Genomic DNA, 25,749 nt, shown 5'->3' with positions numbered 1-25,749 from the left:
TTTATTCTTGTTCAAAACATGGCATTATCTGCAGAATTGCATTCCAATTTCATACTTAGAATTGACTCAATTGAGACCAACAACAAAAAAAAAGGGGTGCCATTTAACAATTCAGTACTGTATTTCCTGCAGCATTTAATTCTTCTCCCAGACATTCTTGGTGTTAAACTACCATGGAGTTTCTCAATATTTTAAATATAATACTGTTCTTCAAAACAATCCTGCTGCAAACTTAATGACAGACACAGTAGGATTTATTTGGATTTTATGGCCTAGGACCATTAAACAAAACTATGCAAAAAGAACATAAACACATTAACTGGGACAATGGTTACGACCTTTATGCTTTATGGTCAGGAAAGCATCTGGGAAGATCAGTGGATAAATAAGCACATTTTTGAGGGCATACTACTTCTGAAGCATAGGGTATTGCTCCCTGTCTGCATGAAAACACGGTGCGAATTCATATATTCTCACGAGGAACGGGGTTACAGAACTTCGTGTACTTCTCTGTAACAAGTCCATTTTCTTGAAGCAGCTTGAGGTACTCGGCTTAAAAAAGCAAAAGGATATGTTCCCCCTATCTAGCCAGTATCTGCATTCAAAACTTTCAAGATTCAGAACAGGCAGATTCAAGAAGGCAGCGTGCCTACTCACTGGTAATGGTAATGCACATTCTAGCAGTTCAGAAATCTCATCACCAGATATTTGGGGCAAAATCCTATCATTCCGTGCCACAAACATACTTGAAGTTAAAAGAAAACTATGTCAAAAATCTTGTTCTTTATGAATTATTTTAATGAACCAAATATAAAGTGACATAAACACAGTTCAAGGAAAATAACATGAAACCAGCCCCACCAGCTGCTGACAGAAGGTAAAGACAGAAGAAAGGTTGAGGATGATTTGAGGGAAAACAAGGAAGTATAGTGAGAAATACTCATTCTTGCCAAGGATGTCAATCAAATCATGTAGTAGTTGAAATTTCATGTCAAGTGCTTAAATAAGGTCTCTGCTTTAACACAGTGAGTCCACAGAAGAGTAGGGATAGGGCTATCCCTGAATTCATGGCAACAGGTCCTATAGAGTGTATCCCGAATTTCTCCAAATAATGGAGATGGAGGTGGCTAAAAGGAAAGAGAAATGGAGAAAGTGAGGACCCTTTGTTACCCAGCCTGGCCTCAGAAATGGAACGTGTTTTCTAGACCCCGCAATCTTTGGCATAGGTTCCTTTTTCAATGTCTGCGCGAATGCTTTAATCCCATGACTGTGAAGGTTGCTGCAGTCAGTTTCTCATACACTAGAAACATAAGAGCAGCAGTAAGGACTGTCTGCAGGAGCTTTGCTTCAAGGCCTTTGTAGAGTCCAGCTAATCCAAAACGCCTAAGGAAAAAAAAAAACCACAAACAAGAAAACAAGTGTGAATAGCCTTCTATAAGTAAATCGGTACGCTACAAAGAATTAATATCATAAGTTAATGACAACTATAAGAATCTTAAATTCATTCTTGATCTCTTGAGTACCAGCTATGTTTAATAATATTTTAAAGAGAAAATTCTGTAGAAAGTTGTCTTTTGTGCAAGAAGCTTGCTTCTTTTCAAGATGAGAGGTGAATAAATTGGTATCCATATTCTTGATACCACTTTTGCTGTACAGATATTTAGAAGAATGTGTGTTTGTGTACTTATTCTGCAATATATTACAAAACAGGTTGACTTGAATAGCAAGTTGGGGGGGACGGGACGGCAGACAAAAAGAAACTAAAGTTAGATCTAGCAACATTTTCAACACATTAGTAATACTTGTCTTCTATATCATGTAAAAAAAAAAAAGGAAAGCTCACCTCACTCTCTGTTGAAGAAGGTAAAGAACATTTCTAAGACTGCCTAGTGTTCGGTTCTCTGGGTTCAACCTGTGGCGTCCAAACTGAAAAACAAGAAAAAAAAAAAAAAGAAGAGCATTTTGTTGTACTATTTCCCTGATGGTGCTAGGCAGAGAAACGAATGCATACGTAAAATCTGGAGAGGCCATCTTAAACCTCTTAAGATTTTCCAGGCTATACTAGCTATCAGTGAAGAACTGAGGCCAAAGCTCACACTACTGAACTTCACACAGCAAGCATTAAACTGGTATGTGCTACAATAATTTGGTTGGTTTTAAGATGGAATATAAGAAAGCCTTACACATGGCCATATTTGCTTTCTTTCAGTTGCTCTGGATAAACCAGTTTTCAAGATCTCAAAAGCATAATTTGCAGAATCTTAGCAGGAACATGACATTCAAAGCAAGTTCTTTCTGGCTTGCTCAGCTTTCATTTAACAAAGATAAAAAGCCTCCTACATCTGCAAACCATTATTACATTGAGATTGCATAGCCCAACCCAAAATTTATCTGCCCTGCAATGGTCTTGGAGCAAAAGAACTGCTGTGGAAGAATCTAAAATTGTTTGATCCCCCTACCTGGCCTAAATAATACTTTTCTCTTACTGCATTTGCTTATCCCAAAACTGTTTTTCAGTAAGCACGATAGCTGCCACTGTAATTTTATGTCTCAGAGTTAAATTAGCAATTTCAGCAACTCCTTTCCTACTATTCATTGATATTCTTATCTAGGTCGATAGTACTGTCAGCAAGTTGTAACTATGAATTACTAATATACAAGCGTTGCCCCACTTGTATTTATAACAACATAACCAAACAGCTTTTGAATCCTGTATTATGCTTCTGTGCTAAGAAAGGTGAATTTGAGCAACTGCCTGTGGATGAGCTTCTCCCAGAATTTAGGCAATTGCTACTACTTCGGTATAAGAAATTACCATTGACAGTAGAGTATGTGAGCAGATTTAGACAGTTCAGAAATCATAAGAAAATGTCAGGATGACACAAGTCCCCTTGCTATATGTCTTAAGAACGCAGATGGAAACAGCAGCAACAAAACTGCTCTGTTTATTGGGCAAATAGGTGCTCACAATCCATGATCTTATCAGCAACTAACTCATTTGATATTGATAAATCAATGTTAAGGATTACTGTCAAAGACTCAGACACACCCCCAAAAAGCTGCTAATTACGTTCCAAGTTACAGTGTCAGTCTCTACCCAGATTACTCATGCATTTTCAAACTATACCAGGATTAGGTGCTTCCTTCTCTCTTCTCTACCACGGGACTATTCTTGTACTGCAAGCAAAGGTTCACCAATGGGGGGGAAAAAAAAAAGTTAATCTCTCCCTAGGACATCAATACATCACTGATTACTGCAGAAGGTTTCCCAAAGGGACTAGCATTTTCTACACTAGAGAAAAAGAGGCTTGAGTTTGAAAGTGAACTTTTTCACCCAGGATCACTAAAGACATTAACAGTCTTGCTCTTTCTTCAGTGGCAAATTTAATTTATCCATTGTTTACTGACACATAGGCTAAAGAAGCAGTTTCGCTGCTTAATGAGTAACACCAGCACCGTGTATTTTTAATGACTGAAAAGGAGATAGACATACCAAATGGCAAGGCTGGAAGCTGCTTACCACTTACACAGGATAAGTGTTCATTATATGGAAGCAAGAAGAGTGCTTTGCCAAGAAGTTGAAAGAAAAGGTGTAGACACTTTATTACAGAGAATGCTAGAAACTTACTGTTGTTTGATAGTTATTAAAAGTTTAAGGTTGAAAAGAAAAAAGTATTGTACTTCTACTTGGATGACAGAACTTAACTATGATGTGTAAGTTTTTATGAATTATATCAAGCTTTATCAGTTTGTGTGTAAATCTGCTGAAATTGTTTCAAGAAACCACAACTATACAAAGTATACTTCATGCAGAATGTTATTTCTGAAAATGCTAAACCTTTATTCATAACTACTTTTTTTTTTTAACATCATAGCATGAGTGACAAAAAACTTCATCAAATATGAAAGTGTTAGCCTTAGATTAGAAAACACATTACAAAGTAGCGCAAGTTTGAACTGGACAGCACAGGTATCACAGATGCACGTTTCTCCTGTTCTTGCCAGAAGTATTCAGGGTTTCTGGCTATTCTTTCACAGAGCAAAGGGAAGGAAGTCAACCCTAGTAACTGCAGAACTAGAGATAGGGTCCTTGTATTCCCCATTATCACAGGGAGAGCATGGGCTGGCATGGAGAAGTAGCATATAGGCCATTTTATTTCACAGTGGGCCACTGAGTAGAATCCCAGCACCGCCAGGACGCTGATGGTTAGCTACGCTCTAGCAGAAAGGCAACTCATCGCGGCTCAGGCAAGCCAGCAGTGAACTGGCTGACTGCAGCTGAAGTGAGCAGTAAGCAGCAGCTGGCTAGTACATCAAGCTGGCAGCACAACTTACCAGAGCTGCTCATTTTTCAAAGAATGACACTGTCACCAAGAGACAGAAGAATTTTGTTCAAAAAGCCAAAAGGAGACAGATGAAACCTGAAGTCACAGTCACAAGATTGTAACCATTTCTATAGCAACCATGGACAGGAACAAGGGTTGAAGCTGTTATATTGATATAGCCTCTGTGCAATGCTAAAGTTAAAATAGAGCGCTCCAACTTTCCTTCCAGTTCTCCTTCACACCAACAGAAAACTCATCATAAGTTGGATGCTGCAACTTATCCAAACAAAGCTACATTTGCTTAAATGTTTTTCTGTATCTGTCACTTCAGTAATAAGTCTGTGTTACTACTTTAACTCCTGAGATGTGTCCAGGCTGTTAATACAGGATGACATTCAATGAAGGCAGTAGCTCAGCTGATCATCAGAAGTTAGGAAAACTTCAGAAAAAATTACTGCTGACAAAACTACAATGTGGCTGACACATCTACAATGTGGATGCCATTTTGTGCATCATTAGGGTGAAGTCCAAAGCTGTGCAGGCACACAAGTTTTACCCTAACATCTTTTCAGGGTAGCCGCAACAACACAGTAAATATAGTCAAGTCCTGTTGGTTTGAAATATAACATCCAAACTATCTTTTAACAGGCTATCAAAAAATCAGAATATTTTTAGTCTAATTAGAGAGAAGACAGACTAAAATAATTACAAAATTTGCATGAAAATAACTTTTTCTAGATGAAGTTAGCAAGAAAAATAACCTATTAGACAAGTCTGAAGAAGTGATACCCTTCGCATGGAAGGGTGATGTTCAATAATCCAACTAATTCTTCAAATTTATACAAGTTTTAGAACATATATAATGGCTTTACCATACACACAAGTTAAGCCTTCTCCTTACTTAGGAAAACAGCACTATATTTCACATGGAAACATTTATGAATATTTAACCATTATAAAAATCATCAAGAAACAACTTACAAAACAGATTTATAAAAAGCACAGAAATTAAGCTACAGTATGCTTGCTTATGCATGGTCAGGTCTCTTCCCCACCCCCAACTTTGTCTTGTTTCAATATTACAACAATATCAGTCCATACTGAAGGTAGCAGCATTATCCAGCACACACAAACTGCAAGTGAGAATAAATGCAAGTGTTTCCATTACCACTACAATTAGCATACAAGGCTGGGCAAGTGGTTAAAGATATGGGAGGAGCTCAACTTCCCCTGATGAATCACATTCTGGCTACTGACAAGGTCAGGCCATCATCCCAATAAAACAAAACCTATAAATAGAACTTTTTTTTTTTTTTGATTACCCTAGGTCATCTGGAAAGAAACTGGGTTTAGAGGATTTAATTTTAAACTTCCCACTTGACACATTTCTATTTATATTCAAAGAAGTAAATCCACATTTTTGTAGTGCCTAAAAGCAGTATGGTTCATCAGCTTCGGTGAGACACTGTACTGATGCATTGCTGTCAATCCTACTGGCTACTTGAAACAAATGTGCACCAGTAATCCCAAATTCTATCAGAATCTGTCAGTACAGGATGAAAGAAGAGAGGCATCCTTAACAATGACCTGCCTTGTGCAAAAGAGCTCCCAAAATGACAGGTTCATTAATGCGAAGAAAAAACAAGCCATATGAACAGGGTTTGAGTTATCTAGAACAAGTCACAGACAGTTACTCTGAAGTGAAATTATTGCTTACCCGCAGAATTGACTGTACTGTCTGCAGAGGATAAGTGAGGGTGGTGGCAACTGCTTTGGCTATTGCACCAATGACAAAAGCATCCAGAGATGTGAGCTGTTCAATAGATAAAGAACATATTACTTCCATATAGTACCAAAACAGCCAGTTACCCATATGCATTTAGGAATTCTGTAGTAGTATCCGCTACCAGGTTATCTAAGCATCTTTGGCATAAAGATTTCATGAAATCTCTGGGTCTTCTCATTTTAAAGAGTTGGTTATAGTTCAACTGACTTACTTTCCCACAACTAATGTTTATTTGTGACTTCTACCTGCTCATGAGCTTTTGCATTTCTCACTATAACTAGGTTACTAAAACATAATGGAGATAAAGCCATACAACTATACCAATTTAAAGCACCAAGGGTAGAAAAAAGGTAAGAGAAGTAGCATTTAAACAAACCATCAATCAATAAGCATTTCAGCTTTTGCAACATTTAAACTAACAAGTCACATGGCACACTTGTGAAAAGGTGACAGTGAAACAACTCCTTGAACATCACTCTATAATCCTGAGATATAAACACTACATTATCAGGCAGAATTTTAGACTTGATGACATAGGCTAAAAATCTCATCCCCTATCAGTTAAGAACACCTGCTGGAAGCCCACAATGTCCCATGATGCACCAAAGACATTGTTATAGCCTAAGCTGATCACAGTGCATCTCAGCCTAACAGTGTGAATTAATCGCTTAAAAAAAAAAAAAAAAAATAGGTGCCCATATCAAAACATGCTCCAAATTTGCAAGAGATGTTGATTCCAATCAGAAATATGCACACACATGCACATCTTAAAAAATCCAATCTGATATACTTAAGACAATGAGGACAAGTTCAAATAGGAAGAAAAATGTTGTCCAAAATAAAAATGTCTATGGGAAGACCACTGCTAGGGGAAAAAAGTATTTTCTCTCTCCACTTAACGTGGACAAAACATGCCATAATTTAAGGCAGAACTAAGTAATTTAAAAGAAACACTATAAATAAATATAGCAATTAGCCACCAAGCAAATAACAACGCAGGAAGAAGCTCAGCTCGTCACTTAAACATATTATCCATAATGTAACTGTATAGATCCATCAGGCACAAATAGAGTGCTACAGCTGCAATATTCACTAAAGACAGTAAAAAAAAAAAAGCAAGCCTCATTTATGATGCAAAATCTCATGTAAAAATAATTTCATTATGTCTTGAGGAAAACCAAAATGGCTTTGTAACATATTGATATAATCTAACATTTTAATACAGCCACATGCATTCTCAAGTCTCACAAATTAACATCAAAGCACTTCAGCTTAAACATATATTATGCCATTATCCTCAAATGTAACACAAATGCCATTATCCTCAAATGTAACACAAATGCCATTATCCTCAAATGTAACACAAATGCCATTATCCTCAAATGTAACACAAATGCTTTTCAATTTGCTAGAACATAAAAGGAACATGAGTTCAGGTGAGCTGCTATATCTGATATAGACAGAAAAAAAGAAAAAGAATAAAGAAAAAGGGGACTATAAAGCAGGGACAGAAAAGTGATTCTATCTCTATTCAGAGAATCAGGGAGGTATGATTGCAATGCTGTGTTGAATTCTAGTGTCCATCCTTGGAAAAAGGGTATAGAAAAGATGAGGGCTTCAGAAAAGTGTTATTAAAATTACAGTGTCCAGAACAAATCTGTGATACTTCAAAGGCTCAATATACTTGATTAACTGAAGAAAGGGTTAAGAGGTGACTTCAAAACAGTCTGTACAAAGATAGTTATAAAACAGATACATTAGAATTAAAATCTCTACTTTAAATCAGGACCTGTGAACAAATCTAAACAAATATGGAGAAGAGGTGCAGTTTTATTTTTAGAGGAAGAAGAATTCATCACAGGAATATCTTCCCTAGGGACATGAAAGATTCATGTCTCACTTCATGATCATGTATCTTTTTTAGAAGATATACTAACTCAAAAAAAAAGTCAAAAATATAAGAACCAAAACCAGACTTGCATTTCTGAATTTGCTCAAGTAACACATGTAAAAGAATCTGTCTTACAGCAGAAAATGTCATCATCTGGCCTCAAAATATACTCACTTGCAGCTGCTTTTTCAAAAGCTTCCGTTTAAAGCCTTCATAAAACATGAACTGTATGGCAGGATTGAAGACCAGCAGCAGAGAGGGGAAAGTACCATTCCATAAAGCTAGGACTCCTTCATCTCGGATTATCTGATGAAAGGCATCTGAGAAGTAAGGAGGGGGAAAAAAAAAATCATTAAAGTTTTGAGTTACAATTAAAGCCTAATATTCAAAGTGTATAAAAATCTGCTGCAGTCTTTTTATGTTACTTTTTTTTATCTTCCATTCTAATCTGGAAGTTAACAGGAAAACAGTGACAAAGAGGTTCTTGCTCATTACCACCTCTTTATCACCTGCACAGACACCCAGCTCTTTTTTGTACAAGCTCAGCATCAACACTAAGGTCTTCTAAACCTTGTTCAAAACAATAATTATTTACTTATTTATTTTTAAAAGGACAACAGTCTGAACGTATGGGTGATTAAGGTGAGCAAAGTTAAATTTGCAGACTGTCTGTCCAAACTGGGTTCACTATTACTCTAGGATTTGTATAAGATAGGATACCTCTCTTTGCAAAAGGTATTTTATAGTTACAGATGTGCATACTGCAAACTCTTAATTACTATCAGGAATGGCCAAGTCCAGTTTCCTGTAAAACCCAATGACTGCAAAGTGATAGTGAAGCATAGAGATTCCCAGGTGAAATTTATTACGTGAATAAAAGTCTGTCAACTTCAGAGTCCTTGATATATTTCATTTAATGAACTTCACTTTGGTTGAAGAAAACAACAGGTGCTTACCTATTATGCCTTTATAATTGGTTGGTACAATGTCTTCATTTCTAAATTTTGCTCCCTGCAGCTTCAGACGCGTGTTCACTACCCAAAGAGGAGTGGTCAATAGGACATTCACTACACCTAATGCAAAACACAGCACAAAGAAAATCAGCCAAAACCAGAAGATTTCAATGTTTTCTTATCCCCTTTTTCCCCAATTCACACACTACTGAAATCACTGGTAGGAAAAGAGGGAAAAATTAACACAGCATAACAGCAAAAGTAAACTGGTAATTCATAATAAGCTGTTCCAGGTATCCCCCCCACAGCTCCACCACAAATTAATCGTCAGCAGATGGCACACATTGGGAAGACATTTCTGCTACTCCTCCCTAAAACAAACAAAAAAACCAAACCAAAACAAAAAAAATCTCCACCACACCACCAACAAAACACACCAAATATGAACATGTTGAAGAAATCTTAAGTGAACTTGTTTTGCTGCATACTACACCACACTGGAGCACAAGATACTCTACTTTTTCATGCCCTTCACTCCATGATGACTTGCTACCTGCCTACTTTCAGAAGGAAACACAGAGTAATAAGGTTAGAAGGATTATTTTATGAGGAGAGATCAAAACAGATAAATGCATGCAGCTTGATTACTAGAACAGAGCTCCTACACTGCCAAAAGAATGAGAATATCTAGTTTCTAGAGTCACAAAGTACGCTTATGGTGGAAAACACAGGTTTCTGCAAATATTTTAAGCGAGGCTTAGAAGTGGCAAGAGATTACACACAATAACAAACACAACAGTGAAGTTTGGAAATTGAGTATCAGAGAGTAGGATGGGGTAGGAGAAATGGACAAATGTACATAAGGCTGCAACAAAGAGGTATTGCAAAGTACGGTTCTAAACTAACAGGGAGAAGGATTAAGTGACATTACTTCTGCAATCACTTGGTACAGGTCTTTCCTGTTCAGTAATGACCAAGGCAGTTACTTTGAAGTAACTACATAAAAACAAGCTTATTTTCTGATTAATATTTCTGCATCCCAGAAATTAGCAATTGCTTCTACACTGGTCGCTTTGGTAGGAGTCTGAATGACTGACTTATTCTGTTACATGGAGATGGACAGAGTCTATCACTATTAAGAACAGTAAATCTGAAAGAGGTGAAACTTCACTATCTACATTGTGGCTGTATGTTCTTTTATTTTCCTTTAAGAGCGTTCAGAAAAGCAGATTATAAGCATAACTATATCTCAGTATCCTTCATAAGGACTACAATCAGCTCCCAAAAAACTTTGGAGCAAAATCAAGAGCTAGAAAAGGCAATCCATATTAATCTCTCTTAAAGAGAGTCAATGTGATTACATTATGGAGCAACATGTTAGAGCACAACACACCTGTAATCCTTCACCCAGACTCAGTTAAGGGAGAAGTTATAAAACTTTTTTTTTTCCAGACTAGAAAGGTAATTTTTTAAATATATTTTTCCAATCTGTATTTGCTACCAGTAGGAGGAATTAGAGATGAGTAGGGAGAATTAATAAATACCTCAAGTTCAATTTTTCAATTTACACCAGATATTATTTTATTGTAAGGATATAAACTACAGACACTGAAGAAGTCATTTAACTGACAAGCTATTACCCTAATTCCTGTACCCGTTGTTGCAGAACATAATTATAAGAAAGTTTCTCCCAGTGATAAAGCCAACTGAAGAATCTCTTTCCTTACTTTCCTCCAACCATTCAGCTATTCATTGTGCCTACACACTGAAAGTACAAGAAACTAGCAAAAAGTAAACAAACACCTCCACCGTCCCAAATAATCACAGGCCTTTTTTTGCAGGTTTTTTAAAATCAGCTTGTTTCAGCGCAGTTACATGAGCATAGTACAGGCAAACACAGGCACACAGTAGTAATTTTTCACATTGGATTTGCTAGAAAAGCCACTAGTGTCATCATCCCTTCAAAGAAGCCACCGTAGCATCCATATGAGAGGAAGGGATGAAAAAGAACATAAAGTTCCCACTGTACTTGCATATATCTAAGGATTTACTGTCCTTTTCAGATGATGACCCAAAAAGAAGTCTGAAAACTAGCACTCAAATCCTTACATTACAAGCTCTTACTTAGCCTAATAAAAAAATATTTCAGAATTGGCATATAACTTTCCCTCTGAAAAAAAGACCTATTACCTCTCCCTGCCACTTGTGTTCACCATCTAAGAGATGATGCTTAGATACCATGGTAAACAACACATCAGGCACAAATAAATTCTAGACTGCAACAGCGCTGTGCTGCGTGCCAGAATTCACAACAGGAACAGCTCATGCACTTACTTATGAGGTGGGGAGGACACAAAAGAACAAACAGACCTGTGCAATGAAGCAGGTCTGCATACAGTGGGAGGCGTAAGCACTCAGTGTGACCTACAGTGGGCTTCATAAGAAAAACATTAGATAGAATATACTAAAAATACATTTTGGATGAAATTGAGATTTAAGCATTACCTGCAACAACCCCAAGAACCAAGTCTTTTCCAGTGGTTGAATGCTGACCTTTGACCCAGAGAGCTTTAAGACTATTAAATGTATAAAAATAAACAAAATTGGAACAGCAAAGGCTGGAGATAACAGGGAACCATCCTCGATATGGTGCCAACCTAATGGAGAGGAAAAAGTCATGATAAGGGAACAGCAAAGTATTTATGTGACCTGGTTGATTTTACATGTTGGTGGAAGGTCCCAGAGATACAATACTGTACACTACAATACTAACTAGATATGTCTTTATCATTAATGGTAACAAGTCATACTAAACTCCTGACTGCACCATAATTTATAAACATAAGTGTTTCATTTTTTTTTATAGTAACCAGGAATAATTCCACTGCAAGGGAGCTGTAGAGGTACAATATATTTACAGTGATAAGCCTGGGGCTCACTCACTCCAAAAGTGAGTATTACTACCATATTTGCTCTCTACCAACAGCCAGTGATGAACTACTGGGGTGGTTTACCCTCGGCTGGACGCCAAGTATGCACTAAGCCGCTCTATCACTCCCCTCCTCAGCAAGGCAGGGAGGGGAGAAAATAAGATGGAAAAAACAACCCCAAACTCATGGGCCAATATGAAGGCAGTTTAATGTAGCTAAAGCAAAGCAAAATGCAAAAGATTATTCTCTACTTCCCATCAGCAGGTGATGTCCAGCCACTTCCTGGGAAGCAGGGCTTCAGTATGCATACTCCTTACTCCAGAAGACAAACGTTGTTAAAAAAAAAAAAAAACCACCAAACCAAAAAACCTAATGCCCCTGCCCTGTTCCTCCCCCTATCTCTTGGCTTCTTATTGCTGAGCAGACGTCATATGGTATGGAATATCCCTTTGGTCAGTTTGGGTCAGCTGTCCTGACTGTGTCCCCTCCCAAGATCTTGCCCAACCCCAGCCTGCTGCTGAGGGGGGGGGAGAAATGTTGGAGAGACAGCCTTGATGTGTGCTGGCACTGCTCAGTAGCAGCCAAAACCCTGGTGTGTCATCAACACCTTGCTGGCTACCAATACACAGCACTATGGGGGCTGCTGTGGGGAGAATTAACTCTATCTCAGCCAGACCCAACACAACTACAAACATCTAGGGGATGAATATGTGCTTGAAGTACATATGTTAACATACAGACTGATACAGTCAGTTCAAACCATATACTAAAACATACCAAGGCATCAGGAGAATTCCCATCTTTGTTGAGAAACAGAGTTGTCAGTTCAATACAAAAGATAGCACCCCAGTAAAGATGCTCACATCTCCAAGGAAACAAAGCAATGCTTAACATAGCTGGGGGAAAAAATTAAGACAACTATTCCTTCAATATGAAAGAATTAAAAAAAAAAATACAGTAAGGAAGAAAAAAAAAATCTGCCTGGATTCTCACAAAAAAATTATAGATGGAAGACTAGTTACCGAAATTAACATATGCCCCAGGTTGCACCCTTTGGAAAACTCTCCTTGGTGGAGTGAGATATGCAGGTGGGAGGAATTTCTAATAAACGCCTTGCAGTAAAATCTACAGCAAATCAGTCAGGTAAGTGGTAAAAAGGCATTACCTATTTAAATTTAACTAGCTTAAATCACAGATGAAAAAATGAATACCTGCTTATGATTCACAGCTATCTTATTTTTCAGGTGTTGTGAATAATTGTCATTGTTTGTGTATTATCTAAATCAATCTTGATTTAAGAATGATTTCATAACAGCTGACTAACAAGGCCTCCTTCTCTGACAGGCCTGATGAGCCTGTAGAACAGGGACACCTCAACAACTGCCCTACATCCCCAGCATGTTCTACAATACATCCAAAAAGGATAATGATATGCACCTTCACTGAACTTCAGAGAACTGGTATCGTGTTAAGAGCGTAAGAAATCTCCTCAATGACCAGCAGTAACCACAGAGGCTCTTGGATATTCATCAAGATATTGGGAATATACAGAATATAAGGATCCCCAAGGAGACCATGAAAGATGCAAGGCTGGTAAATGCAGCATCTGACTGTTCTTATGATGTAAATGCTAGGTTTTCATCTCAGATGCCACAAGTGCTTCTCCCTCCCACGTAGCTGGGAATACACCATGTTATTAGGACTGTTTCTGAAGTTACAGGCTTAGCTAACCATACAGTTACAATTACAAATTAACTGACTATACAGTTAGTCATGAGTAGAATTAAAAAAATTTTTGCATCACCTATCTCTTCTATGCTGCCAAAAAGAAAAGATGGAGAAACACCATCCAGGGACCATATCCTCTGAGAGTGTTAGTTTGGTTTTGCTTGATTTATTGAAAATCATCATCAGAAATTCTTAAAGGAAATGTCTTACAGTACAAAACATGAAACTATGACAAAACACCTGAGTTTATTTTAATGACTTAGTTGTCAGTGCTAGCATCGGTAATTCACATACAAATCCTTCCACACACAAATAAAACCTAAATTTGTGTTCCAAACTGCAACCTTGAGAAGAACTCAGTGAGCACCTTTCGTATCACCTAAAAAAAGATGAAAGCACAGGGAAGAAAGCAAAGCTGCTTGATAAACTTCTACAGAAAGTCCATTAGCTAAACCTATTTGCTTTATGTTACATCTAGAAGAGAAAAGCAGTCTCACAAAAGTGTAATACGAGATAAGACTCTACAAACTAATGCAAACAAGATGCTTATGATCTCACATCACAAATTTAGGATTTGTTGTGGGTTTTTGTTTGGTTTTTTATTTTTATTCCAGACACATCTCTAAAACTAGTGTCATTGCTTAGCCAGGCCTTGCCAATACCTTTGGAAGAAACTATGTTTACCTCTTGACAGAATTACTGATTTTTATGTTTCACAAGAAAAGTAGGATGACCACTTCTGCAGTCTCTCCATTTCAGTTAACCTCTTAGTTTTTCTTTTTTACTTTTTACTTCTTTTTTTAATTGACATTTACTTGACACCCTCATGTAACAAATATAATGCAGGAATGTGAACAAAAGAGATCACGGACTGACTGAGAAGTCCTCGTGCACACAACTGCCAACAACTCAAGTTCAAAGGTGGCAAAACGTTATTGGGCAAGCTCAACTTTTGTCAACTTTAATGCCCAGGAAGTTCTGGTGTACAAAGAGTTCCAGGGATTCACTTAGGAAAACTCTTGTAATAAGGACATGCATACAACTGTTTTTTCCAGCCAGCTCAGCTCAGACTGTGGCAAATAAAGCACAGCATTGCTGAAAATTAACTGCTTTTAGACAGACCTTCAGTCTCATCAGCATAAAGAGTCACTTGTTGTTTACTTCCACATGCTTAGGAGGAAAAAAACCTTCCAACTGCAAAACATGTCTCAATTCTCCCATTGAAAGTGGCTCAACTGCCCAAGAGTTTCGTCTTGGTTATGAGAAATGGGCACACCCAAGAAGACGAAGCTGGTTTATCAGGTACATGAAGGTACGTTCACGTACAAACCTGCATTTCTGAGGAGGCACGGCTATCTCCCTAATGGAAGCACAGTTACACCACTGAACAGCTCGATTGCGTAAGGAGTTCAAGAAAATTAATTTGAATTAGCTCAAGATGAACGCATAAGATTACATAAGTCATATCACACATATGATGACATTGTAAATCAAAGTAAAAATCTGTCTACATGGGCTAACTATTCCACTTTGACAGAAAATTCAGTAAGTTTTAGAGCTTGACTACACGAAGACAAGAGGAAAATTAGCATCTACTCACAGGCCTTCTTCTTTGATTATTTCCAATAGGACTGCCGGCGTTGTCTTAGACTTCCGCTTCTCATCAACTAGAAAATAGAAGAATCAAACTTTTAGATTATTCTGATCTCTAGCACTCATTTTCAACTCTTTATCCGTCCTATTCTGAACATATCCCAGAAGAGCATGTTTCTTCTTCCTCATAAAGGACAGGAGTTCCCTACTTCTGCAGCAATTCCAGAAAACATCTCCTTATTTTCATTTGCTAGATAAGGCTACTTCCTTTTATCATTCCTCCCCAGACTAGCAGGCTGTGTTGGGCACCAAAGCATCTGCAGTTACCAATTCCAAACCTAATAGATGTGACATGAACTGAAGTTAGCTTCACCTTAGTAAGAGATGAGAATTGGGCCTGCCTAACTGCTCTCAAAATTGTACCTTGGACTCCAGACTAGCACCACTAGCAGAGCAATCTCTTACAGTTAATCTGCAAACAGCTAAGCCTTAGCAAAACACTCTTCCTGCACTGAAAGCTGCTCGACAGCGATAATTTCTCAACCACATATTTCTGACAACCTGACTGATTATCTCCCTCCAGTTCTTAACAATGCTTTAGTCACAGTGCTAAAATCCTTGGTGATTTTGGGACTTTTGATTGGGAGACAGAGCAGTAGAACAAAGTTTATACCCAGATTGGATTTTTTGAAATGCTGGACATTCGTACTCCCAGTTCTAACCCTGACTTTTCCCTTTAAACCATTCTCAGGAATAACTCTAGACTAGTTTTTCATGATGCTGCCCCTGCATTTTGAAGTGTTCTCAGCAGCCAAAAGCAGCAACACACAAACACAATCCTGTGTAATCTCACATCTTTATTTTTCTTTTTGGTCTTAGATAACCATTTAAAAGCCATGTCATGCCACACATCACACAGCCTTTTCAGCTAATTAAAAGGTTGCCCAATACTTTCAAAAAGGAGAATTACCTTCAGCTGGAAAAATGGTGTTAGTGATTAAATGGTGCTAGTGTTACAGAGGTGAGATTGATGTTCATGCAAGATAGGTCCCCCTACGACCACCCTTACAAGTGCCCAAGCCAAGATTAACAGAAACACCATTGTACAAAGAAACTAGAGTTTGGCACTTACCCTGAAGTCTAAGCCTAGCTGTATCCAAAGGAAAAAACACAGTCATTGCAGTCATACTGCCCTGAAAAACAAAATAAACTGGCTATATAGCATACCAGTTGCTTGTACAGATGCCTGACAGACTCTTTGTAGCCCTTCACTTCTCACCCAGAAACCAGTGTACTGTATAATTTAAAAAGGGGATAAACTTCATACATAACAATGCCTTTTTGAAGTGTTTGGTCCCACACTTACAAAACCAGTTTTTTCTCTTGTATTAGATCAATTTAAAATTAAAACCATTAAAAGCTTCTTGCCCAAAGACAAAGTTTTTGTAGTGAGAGCTGATCAAGTGGGTATCAGGAGACAAATATATTGCACTTTCTCTACTTCCCATTAGCCTCAGTACCCAGTTTCTGGTTTCTAAAAAAAAGGAAGAATATTACACAAGTAACCATTGTGTTACAATAACCTCGTTTTGACTTACAAAATAACCCCAAAACTTTTGTTCATTAAAAACCCGATAGTACAAGTTTTTCAGGACTTAATCTAGCATTGTACTAAATTCCAATTTAGGCAATAAAGATCTGCCTACCAAGACACTCCCTGCGGCATGAATTACATATGATGAATTAAATCATGATCTAGATGTCACCAGATTCAATTCCTGGGAATCCAGCATTCTCTCTTCACTTCTGTGTGATCCAACCATTAAAGCCTCTAAATGAAAAAGCCAGCAGCCACTCTCCTTTACATCAGGGTTAAATACTATATTTGCAAGTGATCGTATCTTCCATACGGGCATCTGTTCCCTCTCTCTCCACCACCATTCAGCTTCTTTAGTACTCTAGCATTAATATTACACAGCTTTTGGGAAAGATATCTAACTCAAAAAGACCCTGGCTTGGTGTAAACCTGTTAAAACTCTATGGTAGCATTAAATGCATGAAGTGGCTGCTAAAGCTGTGGCACTCTTCCATTAGTAGGCATGCAAACTGTTTAAATGGTGGGATACCGCAAGTCACACAAGCACTGTGTTTAAAGCACACTACACAGTCTGACTTGAACTTTAGATTCTAGAGCTATGTTATGCCATGCATTTAAGCAAGCTTTGCCTCTGGAAACACTCCAGCTCCTGAGCAGGCTGCTTGGACCTATCTCTACAACCAGCAACAGAGGATTATTTTTCAGGTGGTGTTTCCTCACTAAGACAACTCTTGGCTGAAGTCTTAACAAGCCTTAAGTTTCTCCAGTTTTCATAATACCAGGTAGCAGGTGAAAGGAAACACATGGCCATAATTACCTGGTTATTTTAACCCATTTAGTTTGGGCTCTAGCCAAAAGGGTTGGTTCTGCTCTCCCACGTACTTGTCCTGTGTCTGCTCATTCTCGGTACCTATGTGTACTCAGCTGGACAGCAAGTAGGACTAATGAACCCATCTGACTAAGAATTTACAAAAAACAAATTTCAGTTAGAAGGCCAGTACCAGCATAAAAAAAAGTGCCAGAAAGAGCCAAAATATACCTCCTAATAACAGCTGCACTACAGCAACTCTGAAGGCAACCTCAAAACAGTTACACTCACCCATGCACAAAACAGCCACAAGACTGCACAGCCACTACAAGTTCCTGCTCAGTTTATTCTGCTTTCATCCTCCTGAAGTCAGATTTATCCTGAATCCTACTCTCAACGCAATCTACCATACAGCCACACAAACACTTGCACTAAAAATCAGAAAACAGAAACGGGGAAACAGTTGGGGTAGCGGCACACAGGACCGAGGGGTGGACACACGTTACAAAATAGTATAGAATATTTCAGTTGGACCTACAATGATCATCTAGTTCAACTGCCTGACCACTTCAGGGCTGACCAAAAGCTGAAGTATGTTATTAAGGGCATAGTCCAAATGCCTCTTAAACACTGACAGGCTTGGGGCATCAACCACTTCTCTAGGGAAGCCTGTTCCAGTGTTTGACCACCCTCTCAGTAAAAAAAATGCTTTCCAATGTCCAGTCTAAACCCCCCCCAGTACAGCTTTGAACCATTCCCATGCAATGAGCCTTACAGGCTTCTTAAAACTGTCTTAAAACATATATGATACTATAGCCTAATAGAATATCATGAGATAACTCAGCTTATCTAACAGATTACTGCCAATAAATGATAATTTGTACCCTCTTCCCTTCTTTTGCTAAATTGAGGGAAATAAACTCAGAAAAGCAGATTCACACTTGAGACCAGCAGGGAAAGTAACCCGTATTACTGATTGCAGGAACATACGCGGAAATGTATGACCTTGTACTGCTGAAAGGGTGAGGCTTCACTGTCTGCCTTCCCACCTCCTCCCTGTCGGTGCTGAATCCCGGCAGTTTGCTAAGTCATGCTATTGCTGAACAATCACTAGGACAGGTACAAACTGGATTAAGCAATCCCAGCTCTTGGGTCAACTATATTTGCATCCCTCTGTTCTGTTGGCATGACTTTTTGGGCACCTACACAATGATGCAGATGAGGAGACTAATCTGGCTGAATAACTTTTTCCACTGGGCTACTTTTTCATTCAGATCAGTTCTCTGATCAGCCACAGCACCACATACACAACTGTGCAATAGCTAAGGGATGTCAGTGAGTCGCCAGAACAAATTATTTGAGGTGACTCTGCTGCCAAGAGGAGGCACGCAGGACTACAGCCTAAAATTTGGTTTTCTAAAAAAATAACAAAAAAATTAAAATTTAAAAAAAGTTGTCAGCCAACATTCAAACTCAAACAAAGCAGCTTGACTGCTGCCATAATACTCCTATAAAATTCTCATTCCTACAGTTTTTGGAACAGGAAGGTTACTTTATAGCTATATGCAGAGATAAAGAATACTCATATAATTCAATTAAAATTCACAGGAAATCAAGTGCTGATTTTTTTGCTGCTCACAAAACTACTCATTTGTCTTGTGTTTGACTAGGTAGCCTAGCAGATATATGAACTTTCACCACATTAGAACAGAAAAAAAAAATTATCATGTTGTGATCCAACATGTTCTTCTGACTCATTACCTCAGCACAGTTCTGCAGGTTGCTATTTCTTTTTTAAATTCTAGCATCACATCTGCAGATCAGCATGCTTTATAATAATTTCAACAAATGGTGAGACAATATCAGAACAGTTAGCACCCATGTCAAAAATCTTGCCCAAATTTATAAAAAAAAATACAAATCAAAGTTTCCAGCATAAGGCAGTAAAAAAAAAGCCACCTCATTTTATGAAAAAAAAATTTCTCTAGAACTTTAAATTGTATATGAATATTAGTGACAGCAAGTGGAAGTCACAAGGGTACAGAAGTCCAATAGCTCCAAAGAGTTCTGCCTTCCTTCACAGAAACATCACCGCTGATATATAAACATTTTCAAATATAATAGGGAATTTCTGTTAGCTTAATTAACACTACCAAGTGACCTGAGATACCATTTTATTACACATTTTAAGTTTATGGCTGGATTTATAAGTTTGGTTCATACCACAAACTTTGTCCAGGAGCACAGCCTGATTATAGTGATCTGTAGATGAGGGCTAAGACAGTATTACCAACTTCTGTACAAGCCAGCAACAGCAGAGTGAGCAGTATCTTTCTTGAAAGCGGAAACAATATCCCCATTGCTTTTGATGCTTAAATAAGCAGACTCAAAACACTTTAAAGAGCAGAGAATAATCCCATGTTTATTTATGATAAAGACAAAACAATCCTTAAAGTCTTTTTCTTCCTTTTAGAATCAGCCTTTATTGTTCAATAACATTTAGTGACTTTCATCTCTACAAGACATTGTGAGTTATTTTAAGGACTCAAATTAGAACAGGACGTTTTGCCAGAACAGTAGATCAGCAGTTGCTAAAATACAGATTTAAGTGTTCTTGCCAGTCTGGAAAAATCCAGGAGTAAAGCTGCATCAACTTGCTTGAAATCCATCAATACATCTGGTCCAATGTCCTACACGGCGCTAAAATTCTTAAATCTGTTGGAATTACAAGACTGACTTGCTATTTACAGAGCTAGCATTCATTCAAGAGCTAGGCATACTAGGAAATCTACAGAAACTAAACACTACTTTTTAATTTACAAGTGTCATATGAAAAATGTAATTCAATAACCTATAGAAACGTCCTCCAGCTGCACTGTGCTTGTTTCACGTTATTGATTAACGCCTCACCCTTCACAATTTGTAAGTATAAGACAAAAACAGAATGCGGATGTTTAGTAAAACTCTTATTTTACACAGCTGAAGTGCTGTCCCTCTACCTTTACTTCTGGGAGGCTTAAGCTTTCACATCATTAATTTGATGCCCGACTTCAGATGCTTTTACACACTCGATTTCTAAGGGAGCACTCCTGCAGCTCCTACGGTGCTCAGAGGAAGCTCCAGCTGCTCAGGACGAGAACCAGCCTCAACATTTACCAAACCCCACATCCAAAACCAAAGACAAGCAAAACGCGGGCTTCGCAAGCGGGCTCGCATGGGATGGGGGACGCAGCTGAGACTCGGTCCCAAGGAGTCCTCACCTCACATCCTCTTCTTGTGACCGAGAAGGGCTCGGAGCACGGCCACGCCTCAGCACCCCAGCCAGGTTACCCCGGCCCTGCTGGGACTCCCCATCGGAGCCGCCCCCTCAGGCGCGGCCCCCCCGGCGGCCCTCGGTCGAATAAACGCTTAAGGCGGCCCACGACCTCCTCAGCGCCCCCCTCCACCAGGCTAGCACAGCTGCTCTGCCCGCCGACGGGTACCGCCGACGGGTACCGCCGACGGGTACCGCCGACGGGTACCGCCGACGGGTACCGCCGACGGGTACCGCCGACGGGTACCGCCGAGGAGACGCCCCCCTCCCCCCACCCGGCGCCGCCCGCAACCGCTCACACGGCGCGAGCCCCGACGCGCTGGCTCACCACAGCCCCCGACACGGCGTGCACCAGGCTCTCGTAGGAGGCGACGGAAGACATCGCCGCGGTTCTCGCGGGCTCCGCCGCCAGCCGCCCCGGCTGCACCGCGGTACCGGCGAGACCCAAACCACCGCCGGCCGCCCCCACTCGCGCCATGGCGCCCGCCCTCCCGTCACGTGGCGCCTCGCTCCGCCCCCCCGCCACCAGCGGCCCCACCTTCCTGCGGGCCCGGCGCATGCGCGCTGCCGCACCTCAACCGCCAGGTGGGGGCTGGCGTGCGGGGCAGCTCGCTTCAGCGCGGCTCCGGCCGTCGTGTGGAGGCTTGGAGCCCTCTGAGAGAGTGGAACCAGGGTGTTCACGCAGGCCGCCTGTGAACACCCACAAGGAGAGGTGGAGGGACAGTTCAGGAAAGCGTAGCACCGGGGATTTTAGGACCTAGCTGTAAGAGCGTAAGCCGGAGGGGGAAAGGCGTTAGTGGGAACCCTGGGCACTAAAAAGCCGTTAGATTGGAAGAACAGATCTGAAGTCCTTTTTATATATCTGGCTTTGTATGTCACATTTTTTTCTCTACACCAAGTAGGCTTTACCTCATGGCAGCTTAGAATAATTGCTGTGGCTTTAAGGAAAATACAAAATTAGGGTAGGTACTGGGAATACTGAGGAAATCCATTGTTCCTTCCTGTGAAACTACAATAGCACCTTTTCACTACCACACAGCCAGATACGCCATTTCCTTTTGGGAAGACATGCTTTCGTCAGGTAGCCCAGTAACAGAGCACTTGTCTATTTCCCCTTCTGTAAGGAAAATCCCATGATCTTTGAGGGTGGGGGCCTATAAAAAATGCAGGCTGCTCTGCCCAAGGGAAGCGTTTGAGTTCCAGAAAAAGATTCTCCCAATGCAGTGCTCCAGCATCCCTGTACTCCAACGTTAGATGCTGACGCCACCTACTTCACAGGCCGCGACTATCAATTCTTTCATGCAAGGTTGATACCACTGGTAGTCCAAATAGTGTTTTTTTTTTTAAAATAAGATCCCCTGTGACGGATGCACTCGCTCTGAGTGAACAGTGTTTTGGTTCAGGCATCACTGACAAGTAGGCCTGACTGAAATCAGCCCTGCTGTGCAAACCCTGAGAATCGTGCTAGGCCGTATCTTCTCAGGAACTAAGGAGTTGAAGCCATGTCTTATTAGGAGCTAACAGTATCAGCTTGAGCTGGGACTACACAAAACTAAAACTGCTACAGCTGCAGAACTGCATATACACCAAAAGGGGGTTTGACTACGAGTCAATCGCTTTACGCTATAAATATCTGTAGGCTCCATGAGCCCATTGAGCCCTCCTGTATGGCACGGTGATGGTCTCCCCCTTGAGCAGGGACACCTCCCAAGGTTATGCCTCAGGGTTCAGAGACCCCTTACCCAGTGGCATCTGATATCTGTAATGAGATAAGTGACGTTACATTAGGCCTAGTGGCATTTTTATATATATCCAGCTGTAGCTTAATTATTAGAAGTGTAGTAAGTAGTAGAGTGTTTGACCACCATCTAAATTATTGTTTAAACCATAATTTAAATCATTGTCAAATCACTGTTTAATTACCATTTATTACTTAATAACCAATTACCATTTAATTTTCATTCAGTCAATTATCCTTTGATCATCATTTAATCATTAATAAAACCCTTTTAGTTAAGCCCACAATAATGACTTCTCTTAATAATTCACCTGTGACACCCTCCCACACATGCAAAAGACTCAAACCTTAATTTAGAATTAAGGCATAGACTCTTCACTGGTTATCTCCTGTCACTAAAGCAGCCAGGAGCAGCTTAGGTTTTACAAAACCAGGGAACAATTACACAATTACACAAACTTTGCACAATCAGGTACACGTACTTCTGGAAGGAATGCCTTGAGCAGGACACAAATTCACTTACATTACAGCTGTTCTTTGTGATCCTGTCCCTCTTGCGCAGAGGGAAGATTTCACCAAGAGTCAATTTGTACTGCAGATTGGATTTTCATCATAAATGTGCATCCAAATCATTCCATACTATTACTATTCTATTTAGCAACTTTGTTAATACATTATGTCCTGTATATATTGCAAAAAAGAATATTAACAGGTAACACAACAATTGCAATATTCCAAAACCAACTTACTTTCTTGTTGGAACATACAGACCTAGTGAAGCCATTCAAGAAAAACAATGGAAACGCTACAGATTAAGTTAAACAAGACATGCCAGTGTGTTCCGTAGGGAAAAAAAATGGAACCTACTTATAAAAAGTTTCATGAAGACATGGCGTTATGTTTTCAAAGAAACACTGCAAATTCAACTGGTCTCCAGGCAAATACCTAAGACATGCAAGCAGAGCTCACTGAAGGACATACGGCCCAAGTTGCCTCCTTTTCCTCAAATTCCCCAAATACTAGAAAGCCTAGAAGTGAACCAAGCTAGGCAACTACAAATAGGAACACATTCTCTGTACATGAACTGCATTTTATTAATTTCTTGTTTGCTTAATTTTAATTCTGTAGATTCCTGTACAAGGAGGTAACAGATCATGAGAAACTTTAACCTTGACCGATTGTCTTTGGCTGCCCCACAGCTTTGTTTCTGATTCATGATAAAGAATGAAGACACTGCTAGAGGCTCCAGAGGCCAAACTTACTGCCTCTGCACTGTGTCGTACCTTAGCAAATAAAGGATGAACTCTGAACTTAAACCAATTTTACCCTACTACTCTCCTTGTTCTAACGTTAAAAAAAAAATAAAATAAAATTAGAAATGCCTATCTCCTTTTTTTGCTTAGAAATTCAAATCATTAGAGACTGAAAACATGTTAAGACAGATTTAATTACTACTTTCAAAAGGACTTTCTGATTCTGTCGCAGAACTTATTTTTCAGAAGAGGTTGACAAACTAGATCATACTCCCAGCACATAATGGATTAAAGCAACTGGAGATTAACAAATGTAACTGCATGTGCTGACAATTCGAATTAATTAAATTGTGCAATGTTTGATCACACAAACTTGGCAAGATCGGGCTTAAGTATAAGACCATGGAAAGACCTGCCTATTCCATAAGCAAGCATTGTAATCACAGATGTATTAAAAAGCCCATTTCTTAAGCACATGTGTGCATGCGCTTTGCCTGTTAGGTAACTGAACAGATTTTGACTGAGCCTCTGGAATGCCACGGAGTTTTCCCTTCGCACTTCATCTAGGCCCAGGGACATCAGAGAACTTGAAATGCTTTTCAGTTTAAATTACTTGCAGTTGCTGCTATTAAATTTGATCTCCTATCATGCTACTTGTTCAACAGCCTTACTAGTTCAGACCAAACGTTCCTTAAGATTTACATAGACCAAGTAATTGTCAAACACAAATTTTGGTGCCTTGATGTTTGGAGGTTTTTTTTTCCCCAGGCACTTGATAGATGTCTAACATCTGTTCCAGTTGCACATTTTTGTGGTCTTCTGTTTTTTTTCCAAAAAGGCTAGTAATTCATCCCAGTTTTGATTTGTATTTATTTTGAAAAGTTTTCACCCAAGAGACTAAAGAAAAAATATCACAGATTACAAAATGGCTTCTGAAAATCTATTTTTCTTGAGCACTTTTCCTTATTGTGGAGTAACACACAAAAAAGCTCGAGCAAATCTTCTTTTGGAACAGTTATGTTCATTTTTTTCCTTATAAACTATTAGCCATAAGCCATCTTTTTGGATCCATTTTTTAAAATCTGAAATAAGAAAGCACAAGTGGCACTTGGTGCTTTTCCAGATGAGAACTAGACATTACTGGCTGAGCTTCAGCATGAATATTCTCTAATGAGAGGCAGCGCAGTTGGCAGCTTCGTTCTCAATACAATACCTTGGCATTTTCCATCTAATTCTGAAGACTTCCTAATAACTTCTACCTTCACCCTATTTTAAAATAAGTGATTTTATTAAACACTGCACCGGTTGTTAGGTGACTGCTCTGATTTTTTTGCTACAATACTTTGCTTTCTGAAATGCAAACTGCAAACTAACTCATTTCTAGAAACTCTAGTTCTAGAAACACACCCCCCAAAGTGAGAACATTAGATTTAGAAAACTAGAGGTTTCAATAATGGAATTCCCATTACTATTAACAGATTTAGACCTCCCCCCCTTGTTATTTACTTTATAGTTCACAAATAAGTACCTTGCCTTTCTGAATACTTTCGTTCTACACAAGTTATGCTTACCATCTGACTGCTTCAGCTGCTGTACTTCAGGAATAAATTCCAAAATAAACTCCTACCCCCAATCCTGTAGTCTTTCACATTTAATTTCTTTACACATAGTAACAACTTGTATTTCTTGTAGCCACTGAAATGTTTGTACATTAAAAAATCCTGGTTTTAGTAAATGTGTGCAACAGCAAAGGTGCCAAAGTTTGTCACCCACTTAACAAAGAGTCGTAACACATTATGCAAATACATTTATTTATTGTCAAGATCTCAAGCTT

General features: G+C 39.2%; 1 protein-coding gene across 1 annotated transcript; it reads right to left on the bottom strand.

Moving 5' to 3' along the window:
* Positions 1 to 780: 780 nt before the first annotated feature.
* Positions 781 to 21,416, bottom strand: SLC25A17 (solute carrier family 25 member 17). The gene is made up of 9 exons (XM_054819423.1): positions 21,253 to 21,416; positions 16,339 to 16,399; positions 15,214 to 15,280; positions 11,461 to 11,612; positions 8,959 to 9,075; positions 8,177 to 8,322; positions 6,043 to 6,138; positions 1,844 to 1,926; positions 781 to 1,383 (listed from the first exon to the last, which is right to left on the bottom strand). Exons 1-9 carry the CDS (start codon positions 21,400 to 21,402, stop codon positions 1,236 to 1,238), a joined length of 1,020 nt encoding a protein of 339 aa, XP_054675398.1. The 5' UTR covers positions 21,403 to 21,416; the 3' UTR covers positions 781 to 1,235.
* Between the last annotated feature and the right edge of the window lie 4,333 nt (positions 21,417 to 25,749).

Source organism: Grus americana, chromosome 1 (assembly GCF_028858705.1).
Source record: "Grus americana isolate bGruAme1 chromosome 1, bGruAme1.mat, whole genome shotgun sequence".
NCBI lineage: Eukaryota > Metazoa > Chordata > Aves > Gruiformes > Gruidae > Grus > Grus americana.
Note: the sequence above shows the minus strand (reverse complement) of the source record. Positions and strands in the feature narration are given on the sequence as shown.